General features: G+C 44.0%; 1 protein-coding gene across 1 annotated transcript in view; it reads right to left on the bottom strand.

The window, feature by feature from the left end:
* LOC121097071 (multiple epidermal growth factor-like domains protein 6) overlaps positions 1–14,693 on the bottom strand; it is a 200,837-nt gene that overhangs the window by 43,193 nt on the left and 142,951 nt on the right. Inside the window, exons 8-15 of the mRNA XM_040613813.1 lie at positions 12,634–12,756; positions 9,886–10,023; positions 7,650–7,772; positions 6,948–7,070; positions 5,845–6,003; positions 3,154–3,285; positions 557–685; positions 112–240 (exon numbers count right to left, since the gene is read on the bottom strand). Of these exons, the coding sequence (XP_040469747.1) occupies positions 112–240; positions 557–685; positions 3,154–3,285; positions 5,845–6,003; positions 6,948–7,070; positions 7,650–7,772; positions 9,886–10,023; positions 12,634–12,756 (1,056 nt within the window). The remainder of the gene's footprint in view (positions 1–111; positions 241–556; positions 686–3,153; positions 3,286–5,844; positions 6,004–6,947; positions 7,071–7,649; positions 7,773–9,885; positions 10,024–12,633; positions 12,757–14,693) is intronic.

A 14,693-nucleotide genomic window follows, 5' to 3' on the forward strand; every position in this document is an offset into this window, starting at 1 on the left:
CAGCTCCTCGCAGAGCCCACAGCCTTGCTTGTTTTATGCGCTACGTCAAGTTTTCAAGACCGTTATGTCATGCATGTGTTAAAAGAGAGCCAAAAAATTATGGGGACTTACCAAGATGGCAGAAGCGCCCGTAGAGCCCAGGGTCACACAGGCAGGCGCCGTAGAGCCTGTGGCAATAGCCGTTGTTGGCGCAGTTGCAGGGCTTGTTACAGTTTTTCCCAAAGAGGCCTTTCGGGCAACCTTTGGAGTGCACAAACACAGCAAGGCGTTAGCTGTGAAGGGTTAAAACACGAACACCAAATCGGCTGTCTTTCAGTTGCTGCTGTAGAAAGCACCACCTGCCTCAGTGCTGACCTGGGCACTGCGCAGCCCATCCTCACCAGGCACTTGCTTTTTCTCACCCTCCGTCTTGCTAATTATTTAACCCAGAGCCACTGCAAGGCACGCCGCAGGGTTACAGTACCACGCACAACTACACCTAGACAGGAACGGGGTGGGGGGGAAGCGGTGAGGTGTCAGGCACACAGGACAGCTGGCAAGACAAGGGCAGCCGTACCATCTTCGCAGAGCTTGCCGTGCACGCCGGGCGGGCAGCGGCACTGCCCCGTCACTGGGTCGCAGGAGCCTCCGTTCTGGCACTTGCAAACAGCGGCGCAGCCTCTGCCATACGTCCCGGGGGAGCAAGCTGCGGAGAAAGCAGGGAAGATGGATGGGCCAAGAAATCCTTTCGTTCTGCTAGAAATGAAGCAAAATAAGACTGCAGTCATCAAAACCAAGCAGGGAGAGTGTCTCTTTAGTCAGGCAGGCTCTAAACCAAGCCATATTCTTTCTATATGTGGTAATGCAAATCCATCTGATATTTACTAGATAATTTTAAAAGGACACCTGAATTAACCAAGCTTACTTATGTGAAGTACTGTGTTACTTAGCCAAATTCTCGCCTGTATAGGCTACCCTCCACACAGTGCACAGGGCTCAAAAGAAATCGCCTCAAGTACAAAGCTTAAAAATCAGAGCACAGTTTTGAATATTTGGAGATAAGTATTTTAAATATTTGGTTTTCTCCCAAATACTATTATAAAAATAACATTGTGGTTTGTTACATAGTCTTTGAAATTCCCCCGGTGCTCGTGGCAGCAATGGATCCAGACCAGCGTGGGATTCCTTCCCTAAAGCCCTCATTGCTCCTGCACAAAACAGATCGTGAAATGAAGCCTCGCTCCTGTGTTTGCAGCCTGAGCTAGCCGAGTAAACACAGTTCTGGAGTCATCTGACTTAACTGACATTTTATCAATGTACATTAAGAAACTTGACATTTCACATCAATTTCCATTCAGCTTCTTTGTTACATTATTAGAGAAATTTAGTTCCAGTTTTCTCAACTGTTTAGTTTACCCTTAACCCGTAAACTATACTGTATATTAAGAAAGCAAAAGAAACGAGTGAAAGCAATCACATATGACTAATTCACACACATTATAACTGCATTTATCATTGCCAATGCCTACTTCATCGGATGGCAGGTTTGGCTTAATAACACAGTCCCATTAAAGTTCTTTACATTCCAGAGGCAAACTCCACCAAATTACCGGCATTTATAACTACCATAAATACAGAGCAATAATATTATTATTTATGAAGTGAACTAAAGTATTTGGAACCTCTCTTGAAATTTTTATAATCCATCCTAAACCACTAGAGCACCATGAATAGGAGCAAGAATATCCGAAACTTGGTAGCTTGACCTGTCTTAGGCAGACTAGAAATTATCGTTTTAATCCTCTTCATTCCTACTCTGTCAGCTGCCCCCCATATGTTTACAAACCAAACTCATGATCAGCCCCTACCCTGGTTTCGGCAGGGATAGTTTTTTGGGTTTTTTTAGTAGCTGGTACAATGCTGCATTTTGGATTTAATATGAGAATAATGTTAATAACACACTGATGGGTTTAGTTGTTGCTAAGTAGTTTTATACTAAGTCAAAGACTTTGCAGTTCTTTAGGTCCTGCCATCAAGAAGGCTAGAGGGGCACAAGAAATCAGGAGGGGACACAGCCAGGACAGCTGACCCAAACTGGCCAAGGAGGGGACACAGCCAGGACAGCTGACCCAAACTGGCCAAAGGGATATTCCACACCGTAGAACAAAATAACTACAGATGGAGAATTAGTTTCAATAATTTGCTGTTTTTTCTATATTTCTGTCCTTGTGATGATGCCTCGTAAATAATCCTGATGGTAATTAACTGAAGAGTGCTGCCTACTGATGCTAAGCAACAATTCCTCATCAATTGTCTCATCAGTGACAGCAGAGACTTTCCGAGGATGACGGCCCATCAGGCCATACACCGGGAAATGGAGGGACCCTCCGCAAACATGCAGGGCACCGGCTGTATAAGTCGCAGACAAGCAACAGTCAAGTTTTGCCAAACTGCAGATGAAGGACAGTGCATGGTACATCAAGAAATCACCGCTACTGTCTTTCCAGTTGGTTTTGACACATACTTCTGAAACACAAAGATCTTCTGCCAGGAAGCAGGAGAGTAAAAAGCTGTTACAAAGGGCACTGGCTGACTTGGGAAGAGATTTCTGAAAAATACAATTTCCAATATTAAAAATTAACCATCCCAAGAAAACGATGCTAGTAATAAAAAGAATGCTAAAGAAAAAGAACCAGGCACAAGTTTACCAACACAGAAAAACAAAAGAAGTTAATGTCTTGGGATGCTATAATGGAAAAAAATGACGCTTGGTATACATGTCCACCCAGATTGTCACACCACCTGCTGGGACAGACTTCTGGACGTCAGCGAGGCAAGTGGAACGAAGCATGGCAGGCAAACTTTGGCACTTTTTAGCAGCAGAGTGAATAGGAATGAACACCAACCAAATACTCAGGAGGGGTACTGTACCGTACTGCACTGGAGGGCAAAGACCTCACTGTTTGAGGGTTCATAATCATATCCAGTAGCATCCCTGACAATTTCTATTTAATGTGCCACATTACAATAAAATTTTGATCTACCTCTGAGACAGCTGTGTACCTTAGAGAGCTTTACAGATTAAAAGTAAACCAGCTTATTTGTATTTTCTACCTGCCTGCGGTGTCACAGCACTAAGACAAAGCCCCCACCTTTCAAGCACACCGTACTCACTTTCATTACAGATAATGCCGGTCCACCCAGGTGAGCAAACACAGCCACTGCGTTCACTGTTACATCTGCCTCCGTTCAGACAATCCTCACACCTCAAGCTACAGTCGTTGCCAAAAGTGCTATCAAGGCAAACTGAAATGAAAAAAAATAAATACAGAAGGCTTTGTGAGCATCCAGACAGAACATTTCCACAAGCTCTTGCCTATCATTCCACATGCACAAGTGCAAAAGGAACCTACACAAAATTTACAGTCTGAAAAAAAAGTATTCACTTTGCTAACATTAATATTGTGCTGCTGCAAATACCACTGATTCATTGCAAAAGACAGTCCCAAATGCAGATTCCCAAACTTTCCTCTTCAAATTCTCAGTCTAAACAAAAGGAAAGCTGTGACTTTAGCTAGAATTTTCTCCTTTAAATACTGTAATTCCCCAAAGAGCACTTAAAAATACTTTTTAAAAACAAATACTTGACCTTCAGAAAAACTGAATTTGCACATAATGCTTAATAATATTGTATATAACCAAAAGTATTTCTTGGGAGAGAATCTCCTTGTGTCCTTGCTAGGCTATCCTTTTTGTCCTTCTATTGCAGTAGGTGGATGCGGTGCTATTTCAGTGATATTTTTAACAGCATAGTTTCAGTGTTATTCTAGGAAAACAAAGCATAATACACATTTATCAGTTCCTTTTTCTCTTCATGGATATGAAAAAAAGGGTTGGTTTATATGGGAAACCTTATACGAAATTGCATTCCTTCCTCAGCCTCCCCATCCCCCTTTTCTCCCTTGCACCCGCAGGCACATGCACCTTCATGGTCTCCCTTTGTGGAGTCCACTGAGAAAGGCATCGAAAATAAATGTTGCTCCCTGCTAAAATACCTCAGTGACATTAAGATCCTATCGACACGGTCAGTTTATTGCCTGCGAGGCTTTATGGCTGTGGCTGGAGGCTTCTTGGAAAGGGATTTTGAACAACACCCGAAAGCGAGCTGGCAGATTATTTCAGCTAACAGTAAGTCAGCAGGCTGGTTGCTTTTCACCAGCAATTTTCTATGTGAGGCCAGATTTCCTCTAGGTCTCAGCACCCAACTGTTCCTTTTTTCTGTAGCTGAGCAAATGCCTAAGCTTTCAGAGACATTCAGAATCCCAGTGCTCCCACTTGGAACAAGTTACAAATTCATACTTTAGGAGAAGAATACAGATTACCATTAAAAATGTCATGCTTCTACATTAAAAGTCATACAAGCTATAGAAAATAGCTATAGAAAATATTTAATTACTTGCATCAGCTTATTGCTAAAGCATGGGCATTTTTATAATATAGATAGCAGCACAAAAATATGTTTGAAAGCATAAGAAATAAATTAATAATTGGGAGGTAAAAGAAATTACTACACCATTAAAAGTTTCATTTCTCCATCACCTTTTCCTACAAATCATCACGTGCTGAAAAGCCTCAGCTTTAGAAAAAGTGCAGATGCTCAGCTATGACTGATTACAACCAAATTTATGTGGCTAAATATAAATAAAACATGCAAAAACTGGTCAATAAATATTTGATTGTGGTTTCTAGGCCTGATAATTTTGCCTGTGGTTATCTCATTTATCAGTTTCCCAATTGGTTATCGATGTCGTTGAGTCTGGCTGGATGCTATGTGATTTGGGAGGTCTTAACAGTTTTGCTCATAAAAATAAGTTAATCTTTTATTAAAGGCAAGACCAGTTCCTGGGTTTTGCTGTAGGGCACAGTTCTCAGATGAGTAATTAGAGCTCATATAAAAATCACAGGACATACATAACAAAAATAAGAAATCCCATTCCTGCCTGGTGACCCACCAGCACATGCTGCACTCATCAGAAAGCAAGCACAGTGTTTCAACTCATAGTACTCTTCAAGTGGGGAAGTTTCCAGCTTCAAGTGGAAAGACAGAAGTCGTGCGAAGTCCGGGTGGGATGCAAAGCTGCTTTGCACCCAGTCCTGTGACTTGTGTGTTTGCCCCCAGTTGTGCTGAGCCCTTGGCCAGCCTGAGCTCCATGTGGATGGGTCCTTGCTTTTCCTGGAGAACACGCCCATAGCATTAAGAGACCTGAATCTCCAAAGGGTTGTGTGTTACCACAAGCAAGAATACAAATAATTTGAGCAAAATCCCCTCCAAGTATTATAAAAGGGCTTGTAAACAGGCACACATGCCCCCATAGGAGTGTTTCCCAAGGGCTTGTTCTCAATAGAGCAACTTAGCAACTTTGGTGGTTTTTTGATTTTGTGCATTGCAGAAACCCACGCAATCCTCTCGTCCCTGGGAGGAAGAGCATCTCTCTTCGGTCTGTTGCCTCCAGGGCTTTGTGCAGACACCCAATTTTTCCAAGAAGCCTCTCACCCCTTGCTTCCTGTGCTGCTCGCTTTTCCCCTGCCTCCCTCCACATCCCCCCCACCACATCCAGGCAGCAGCAGCCGTGACTGGGGAGCCTCCACGTTCCTCAAACATACCCCATTTGGGATGGCGCATGTGATGCTTCCTCCCTGCTGGCACGGAGGACAGGCAGAAAGCAGGATTAATGCTCATCCCTCCTCTGCTCCTCCTGACAGCTTAAACTCAGCGAGCCCTGCATAAACTCTTGCCCCGGATCCTCGTTCCGAGCCCATTCCCCCAGTTTGCTGTGATGGCTAGAAATGATGCTGTTCACTCACCGACCCTTTGCACCAGGGTGAGCTCTCCTCGTGGGTCTTCATCCTCATAGAGGGCACCAAGTGCGTAGCGAAGGAGCTGGGGGGAACCTCTGAACTGCAGCCCCGGAGCCCCAGCGAGCCCCACCGCCTCCTCGGCATCTGCCTCATCTCCACCTAGGGCTGACACACACATGCCAACAGGATCTGGCCCTGAGTCTTCCTCCATGACACTTGCCTTTCATTTTAATTTTTTTTTTTTTTTAATGCTGGTAGGTTTCTAGCTACACCCCTGTGCAGTCTGCACAGCAGCTCCAGCCCATTCATTTTCTCATCTGTATTTATAAACAGTGTTTCTACTATCCAAATAAGAGAAAAGGGGCAGAAAAAAAATATATTTCCCTTTCCTTTCTTCTGGAAATAAAAGTCTGGTCCTGCAGAGTCCAAAAAAAATTAAACAAGGAGTTTAATTTTCCTCACTTGAAGTTTGAGATTATTTTAGTTAATTAAGGTCATTACTTTAGCTCATTTTGGAGATGACAAATATAGAGTGAGGCTGGCTGTCCAATTTATTTTCAGAAAAACTAAAATTTGAGTCTCAAAATGATGGGAAATCAGTTGGCTTTCTTTTTGGTGTTGGTTAAAATATTAAACTCTGCCCAAGGTTTAGCAGGTGCTAAACTGTTATAGAAGTAAGCTGCTAGGCTAAACTCTGTGCCGGTTACACTGGCAGAAGTCCAGAATCACACCATCGCCTTTAGTGGAAAACTTGCCGTGGTTCATCGAAGCAGAATCTGGCTACCTTTTTTTTTCCACAGCATGTTAAACTTCATGAAATAGTGCAAGAAAACTGTCAGAGTAATATTTATTTCTAAAGCACAAGGTTTAGGTTTTCAAACATTTCCAGTGGGTTTAAGCGTTCATCTCCCATTAATCTCTGGCAAAACCCACTACTCGAGGATGAACTTGGGATCCCCATGTCACACGTAGCCCTCCCCTGGCCCCATTCAGAGGTGGCTCAAATTTGGCTCCTAAAATCCCAGGATCTGTGAAAATCCCAGTTCCAAATTCACACTTTAAATCAGTGGGAAATACTTAATGGCCTTCAAGACATAAAAACAACTTACCGATGCAGGACCACCTGTTAAGACCAAGCCTGTAACCCTCCTTACATGCACATTCGTATGACCCCAGAGAATTAACACAGAAATGGTCGCAGTTGCCATTATCTAGCTGACATTCATCCACATCTAGAAAAAACAGATGTAAATGCTGATTAGGCGCAAGTACCTCTGCTTGAAGAGTGCACTCCATGCCTGGCTGCATCTGAAAAATTATTCTGCATGTAAGAAAACCCGATTTTCTTAGTACTTTGGGACTCTCAGTTTCTCACTACTATTGGAGATATTAAAACATTTCAGGGCAACATGGAACGGATTATTTCACCTATGTTTTTGTCTCAAGTGAAAACAGCTGCTTTAAGCTGTTAAGCTCAGTTGATCCTTCAGTTATTTTGAGGGCTCTCCTTTCATAGAAGTAGTCTTTAACACACATCAATATACAGTGTCCATGGAGAGAGAAGGAAATGTTCCTCTCTGCTGGCTCGTCTCCCACAGCCCTGCTTCTCCATGCTGGATGCTGGGTTATTACTGTATTCCAGCCTCACGAAGTGGAAATCACACGTTTGTAAAACCTTATTGGCAAAGCTGGTGTATGGTCACTGATTCTCTTATTAGGGAAATGCCCACAAAGCCCTGTGACAAGCTTTATCAGCATTTCTTCTACCCGCTGTTGTGCACAGAGCGAGCCACTGGTATCAAAGGACTCACCGTCGCAGGCGCAGCCGTCGGCGTTAGGCTGGAACCCCGCTTTGCAGGCACACTCGTAGCCACCCGCGTAGTTGATGCAGAACTGGGAGCAGCAGGACTCCCCGGTCTCACACTCGTCCAGCTCTGCAAGGAAGGGGCAGCTCGTTCAGCCTCAGACGCCGTCCGAGCTGCTGCCGCAGTTTTGCTCAGTAGCTACTGCGCTTTTCAGAACATGCCTTTACGTCTTCCCCTCCCTTCACCCACAGAAAACACTGTCCGAATCCTGACAGCAGCTGCCTTCTACCTTCTGCCCCAGCAGCCAGTACCCTCCATGCCCAGGGAGAGCCATCTTGGCTGCAAACCTTAGCTGCCACGAGGCAATTTACAAAACAGACAATAACTATGTCTCATCGGCCCACAAATACCATCTATTCAACAGTAATTTAGGTTTAACCATTTGGATTTTTTTACATTCTTCCTTTTTCAATGCAAACTATCAGTGAAACAGCGCTCCGATCCATCAGTGCCCTTGCTGGACATCAGCAGCCTGCTAGGTGCAACTGTACTTTTTGATAACTAATTGCCCATTGCCTTATCCTGCCCTGTGTCCATCTGGAAATTGGTATCGTCGACGCTGCTGTTCCAGTGATTAGATAGGAGAATCGAGCTGTTATCTTTTCACTGCAGGCTCTCAGCTGGTGTCAACCCTTGCAGCCTGCTGAGCGGGTCGGCGGCCATTCAAGGACCACCTTGTCAATGCTGAGTCTGCAAAACACTTTTGAACGTTACCCACACGAGCAGCCGCAGATGGGAAAGGTCAGTGTCTCAATTAACCTTGGAAGGAGTACCAACATTATTAGAAAACACCAACAGGAGGAAAAGGAGAAAGAAAATGTAATTAATCAATTGAGGTGAGGAGGTCAGCACGAAAATGATTAATGCAGGTTAGTTGAACATGGAGTGTTTTCCAGAAATGTCACAAGCCCAGCTCCTCTGCAGTGTGTCAGATGATGCCTTGCTCTGGGGTCTAGCAACAGCCCCTTGTCTGTGTAGGAATGTGAAACCTGCATCCAACAAAAAGATTTTTGCTGTTAAGAGCAGCTTTTCATGTCCTCAGCCTTGCCGAACCCTTCCCCTGTGCTCTCACTTCCCTCGCTGTGTCCAGAGGAACTGCTTCCCTCTGAAATCTCCATCAGCAGGTCAGTGAGCTGGGGCACGGGCAGGAGGCTGCTCTGCCTGCTCTCATCCATACACAAACAGAAGTGCGTAACCCAGCCCACCCCCGCAAGGCTCTGCGTCCAGATCTGCCTCCCTGACCTTCTTTGCTTTTGCTTTTTTAGCTCCAGCATCAACCGCCCGTGCAAACCTCCATGCTCCCCTCCTCCCCTGCTCCTTCCTCTCTCCAGCACTTGGCTTTTTTAGTTGCAAGACTCCCACAGGTAATGCTTCTCCCATTCACCAGCGCTCCTGCTCTCTGCCTCTCCTCATGTCTCACTATACTGCTCTGTGATGCCTGCTCTTCCTTTCCTTCCTCCCAACACCCTGCTTCTTCTTTGCTATTCCTTAAAATTTTAATGACATAGTGACAGCAAGCCTAAACCAGAATGAGATACAGTTTGCATAGCAAAAGCCATGAACAACAACAAAAGATAAAAGAAAAAAAATCACATAGTAAAATCATTTAAAATGTGAAGGACTTTTTAAGCTCTTCTCTCAAAACAAAAACAAATCTAACTCTATTGCTTTCACTTCCTGAGTGAGACTTCTCACAGCCAGAAGTGCAATCTCATCACTGAGCAAATCTGATGGAAATACAGCAACTTCCATAACACAAAGCGGAGTTTGCGCACCAAGCACTTCAGAACCGCAGTGCCAGCGCTCCCAGCCAGAGCCGACCCTCCTCCCAGTCACTGGCTGAGGAAGGGGAGGGAAAAAAAGTCAGGCAAGCAATACTTGGGCTGGACACAATGAGATACGGCCATAACAACTGGTGATGCACCAAAGTGTCATCTTCCATTTAGGAGGCAGAACTCCTTCCCCTTGTTAATTAATAATCCCAGCAAACACGCAGAGCAAGGCAGGCTGGAGCAGCAGTGGAGGAAGCATCAGAGGACAGTATTAATTAAAATGTAGAAGAAGGGAAGGGGATGGGAAGTTATTTCCTTGAGCGACAGCTCTCCTGCAGGGTCCCCTTGCAGAGAGACCTGCCACATCACCTCCCTACTCCCGCAGAGATGCAGCATTTGCCATGAATTACCTGCGCACGTTTTGCCATCAAACTCGAGGCGATAGCCGTCATCGCAGGAGCAGCGCGGCCCCGCAGTTGTGTGCTCGCAGCGGTGAGAGCAGCCACCGTTGTTCTCCTGGCAGCTATCGACAATTTCCATTTCGATGCCTTGCAGAGAAATAAATCAAAAGGATGTTAAAAAGCAAGCACAGGGGGAGAGTCACTGGAGAATAAGCCTTCTGTAAAAAAGCATCCATAAGCCGACCACTGTAGCAGGAAATATAAACTCAGCTCCCACACACACCCGAGCAGAGCACGTTTTGGAGTCACTGAACTCCGGTTATGTCTCCTTGTGTCATAACAGAGGATGCTCTCAACTTTGGTAACATGAAGCCAGCTCACCACTTCAGCAGCCTGCCTGCTACGGGAGCGTTCACAGGTTTCCTGAGATTTATGTTTTGTTTGAACGCAACAGCAAGTTCTGCCCTTGCCTCAAAGGAGGAAAGGAACCATCTGAGGAGCCCAGGTGGCCCATCTCAACCCAGACTGCTTATGCTTTCCAAAACGCAGCTTTTGGTTTTGTATGCGAATGGGAGAGAGTCAGATTCTGAAACGTCCACCAAACACAAACATCTTAAACTTCCACGGCAGGGTCCTGTGGGCGAGCCTGACACCGAATCGCAGAGCAAACCAATTCGCAGTGTTTGACCCTCGGATGTCCCTTCAAGGGGGCACACGGCAGCTCCTCTGCTAAGACTTTGTCCCCCCTGCAATTAAGACAGGGTGGTGGTACGATGCTGTCGCCAGTCCCCTTCGCCCTGACAGACCACCCCCCCTCCTGCGCTCGGTTGTGCTGGGCACTCCTCACAGCACCATGGCCAGGTCCAGCGGAAACCCTCCTACAGGGAAGGGAGCATCTGGCCACCTCACCCCCACCCAGGTACTTCCTTAGACGATTTATTTGGGATGAAAAGAAACAATAAGGCCAGTTATAAAGTTTCTCTTGAAGAATTTGATGGATTATCTTGTTACAGAGCGATTTAGAGAGGAATTAATTTCCCATAATATGTAGGGGAACTGAGAAACACTCTCCCTAAAGGAGCCACCGTCCTTCCAGAAACAGCCCAGCTCAGAGCGGGGGCCCTCAGACCTGGTACAGAAGGATGGCGTTGCCCCACGGCCCAGGCACACACCTGTGCCAGTGGCTCCCATCCTACCTCTTTTTGTGTCCCCAGGGAGCAACCTGCCTGCCAACAAGAAATGCAAGTCTAGCTGGGACAGGGTATGAATTAAGAGAACATATACCGAGGGATACATTTCATGCATAGTAAGATTTTTTGCACCACAGAGATGAAATCTAGTCTCCTGTCCAGTGTGTTAAGCTGGGATTTAGGAAACTTGCCAATCAAATGCAGAATCTGACTTTATACGCCATCTCCATCATTTACTTTGTCTCAGCTCTTCATCAGTAAAACTGGAATAACAGCTCTTCCCCATGCCACTGGGGAAACGAAAGAATAAACAAAGATTGTAAATTGCTCAAACACTGGGATAATCCTGATCATAAATATATGCAGAATGTTTTTATTTTTATTGTTTGCTCTGTAATATTGTACATAAGGCACAGAGAACCACCGTCCCCTGAGATTTGGTGAAAAATATTATCAGAAAATCACAATGAAATCTAAGTGGTCTAAGCCAATTTTTTATCCCTATAAGAGATGATTTTGTATCTATATATTAATTGCATTTCCTCCACCATTGTACTCCTCACAGTTCCCCACCACCTATGAAATAATTCTCCAGGATGTCTCTCGTGTAATTGGTTTTTGTTTTTAATGTATGTTAATGCTTTGAAACTGAATTTTATCCTTAAGTATTTCTTATATGCACATTCTTAAAGAAAGCAATAATTCCCTGGCATGCAGCATATTTTCCTAAGGAAATTGTGCTGAAAGTTCTTGCACAGTATTATTAAGATTGAACAATCTTTGCCCACCTCTTTGCTAAAACAGGTCATGCTTTTGTCTGCATTCCAATGAGCTTATGTTAGGTCCATAATAACACCAACTCTTCCACATCACCTCCTTTATTAATCTAAATTTGCCCTCAAGGACAGCCCAGGGATTACCTGTCAACTAACAGCGCTGGGAGTCAGTCCCCTTCTCAAGAAAAGCAGTGTTGGTTAAGAAACCCCGCTGGCATGAGTTATGGGAAGGAAGACAACAGGGCTCAGTATCACTTCAGTTTAGGACATTTTAGTTGTTCAAATATTTTTGTCATCCCCAATCTTGCCTTTTTCCCTTTGTTTTAAAAGCATCTACTAAACAGTCTCAATAATCTCAGGAGGAACACAAGTAAATTGAGACAAATAAAGACAAGAGTGGAACATCATGATGGTTTTCTTTTGCATCAGATCCAGCATATAAGAAATATAAAAAAATATGGAAACATAAAGAATAAGAGGGCAGGAATTAATATATTTTATAGAATAGCAATATTTTAGTAGCTTTGCAGCAGAATTCACCAGACTCTGAAGATAAACCAACCGGGCTGTTTACTCTTTGAGATGCAGTAATTAAGGTCTGTGAACACTTAGGAATGTACCAACCTGCACAACCAGCAGTAGCAGAAGGTGAAGAACACCGTATTAAGCTTGAGCTTTTGCATACTTTTTAGCATTTTGCTGGGAGTGCTAATCTGACTGAATTAAAACTGAAGCCTAGCAGTTTGCAGGTAAGATAACCTGAAATGCATAGCTGTAAAAGTGTCACTTACGGTAGCACTGCTTTCCATCAGCCCCCAGCTCGAAGCCGGGATTACAGACACAGGTGAAGGATCCCAGAGTGTTCACACAACGATGAGCACACCTGGCTCTCCCTTCTGCACACTCGTCAACATCTACAAAACAGAGAGAAAGGCAAAAATATTCATTTGCATATTAAAATAAAAAATAATACTGCTCTACACATACACAGCTGTATTTCCAAACATCCACTGAAAAGAGCATCCTGATTTTAGCCTACAGCTGACACCACCTGATGAATCCAGGAACAGTGAACTCACAACAACATTCTCCAAAATAATCTTCTTTTCTAAACACTGTTGACTTTGAACCTCTCCATGTGAACGTTTACAATACCAAATGTTACGTTTACAGTATCAGCCAAAGCAACTTTATTAGTCTTGTAAAAAAAGCAATGACAAAAGAAGTCACATGAAGAACTCAGAAGGAAGTCCTATCTCCCAGTACCCTAAAATCATCACTAGGTCCTCAATGCCATTATAGTTAAATGAATGAGCAGGAAAAAGCTGACTATTTTCTGAGTGTAAAATTATTTGGATTAAGTGGTGGCTGGGTTTCAGAAGGTACAATGGAGACAGATCTTCTCTGTCACATCCCTGAATCACGCAGCTGCTTCTACAGAAGGTGCAGCAGGGAGGCACCTACTCTGCCAGGGGAGTTTTGCCCCACCTGTAAGAAGAGGAAAAAGGTGAAGGGCTGTAGGTGGGGAGAACATTCTTTGCCCAGTCCTCTGTCAAGCAGTCTCTTCCTCAGCTTTACACCCACTAGTCTGCGTTGTGGAGTTAAATGCCAAAGGCATCCATCTTCTTAAAATCTCAGTGGAATGCAAAAATACTTTTAAGGAATAATTATTGAATAAAAGCAAAGCAAAACCTTATGCTAAATACTGCTGCTGTGGAACACAGCTGCAGAAAACGCCAGCCCCTGTGCAAAGACTGGAATTATCTTGCACATGGCAAACCCCTAACCTACCTCCTCCTTCTCCTCTTGTTCTGATATTTCACTCACAAAATACAGATTATTTATTGCAGCAGTCCTGGGTCAGTGTCTCGCACACGGGAGAGAACAGTCCGGTGTGCAGCTCCTCACCTTTTACCACAGCAAACCACTAACAGATTTTTTCCTCCGTCTGTGCTGTAACCAGCACCGTATTCATGGCCCCTTGTACTTGAACACAAGGAGCTTTACGAATGCAATCAGCCTACTTGCAAAAAGAGGCCCCAGGCAGTGCAAACACCACACACCAACTCATGAAAATTTCAGGATAAATGACAGCTTCTCTGAAGCAGCAATGTGAGGAGCTGCTGTTTAGAATAAAATGGGTTATTTCTCCTTTTTCTGTAATTGCCATTTTGCAAGTAGAGTATGTTGGCAAATGCTGTAAATGTTCTTTTCTCTTTTTCTGCTTTTTCAAACAGAAAAATAAAAAGTTGGAAAACTGAACCACAGTCACCATCCTGCACATGTTTCTTCCTATCTTGCACATACAGCTAATAGCTAAAGTATGACACATTAGTTGCCCTCTGTCTACTAGCTCGGTTTCCAGAGTCAAATAGCAGCTTGAATTTTGCAAAAGACGTTGAATAATTTCTAGGAGAAAAAACAATAATTGTATATCCATGGTAAGACACGATACTTAATGATTCAAAAGACTGTTGCCATGAGGCTGGGAAGATAATTTGTTCCCATATATAACGCTGCAAGCTACCTAGTGCTTTAGCTTATAGATAAATTAACAGAATTGTCAACATGCATTCAAGATAAAACGAGTAACATATTGACCCTAGTATTAAACCCACTGCTGTTTCCACCTATTAATCATCACTGAAGTGTCTATGCTACTTGAAAATACTTTGCTTTTTCAGTAACCTTACTCATGAGTAACGCCAGTAAGAGAGGGGAATCGCTGAGCTGTGCAGTGCTACTCAAAGGAGGGTTTACAGACAACTGGACTATAATACTCCGGGTAGGAAGTAAATATTTTGCAAAGAACCCAGCACCCTCTATACATAAAACAACAGTTTAAATATTG

The sequence above is a fragment of the Falco naumanni genome, chromosome 13 (genome assembly GCF_017639655.2).
Source record: "Falco naumanni isolate bFalNau1 chromosome 13, bFalNau1.pat, whole genome shotgun sequence".
Lineage (NCBI taxonomy): Eukaryota > Metazoa > Chordata > Aves > Falconiformes > Falconidae > Falco > Falco naumanni.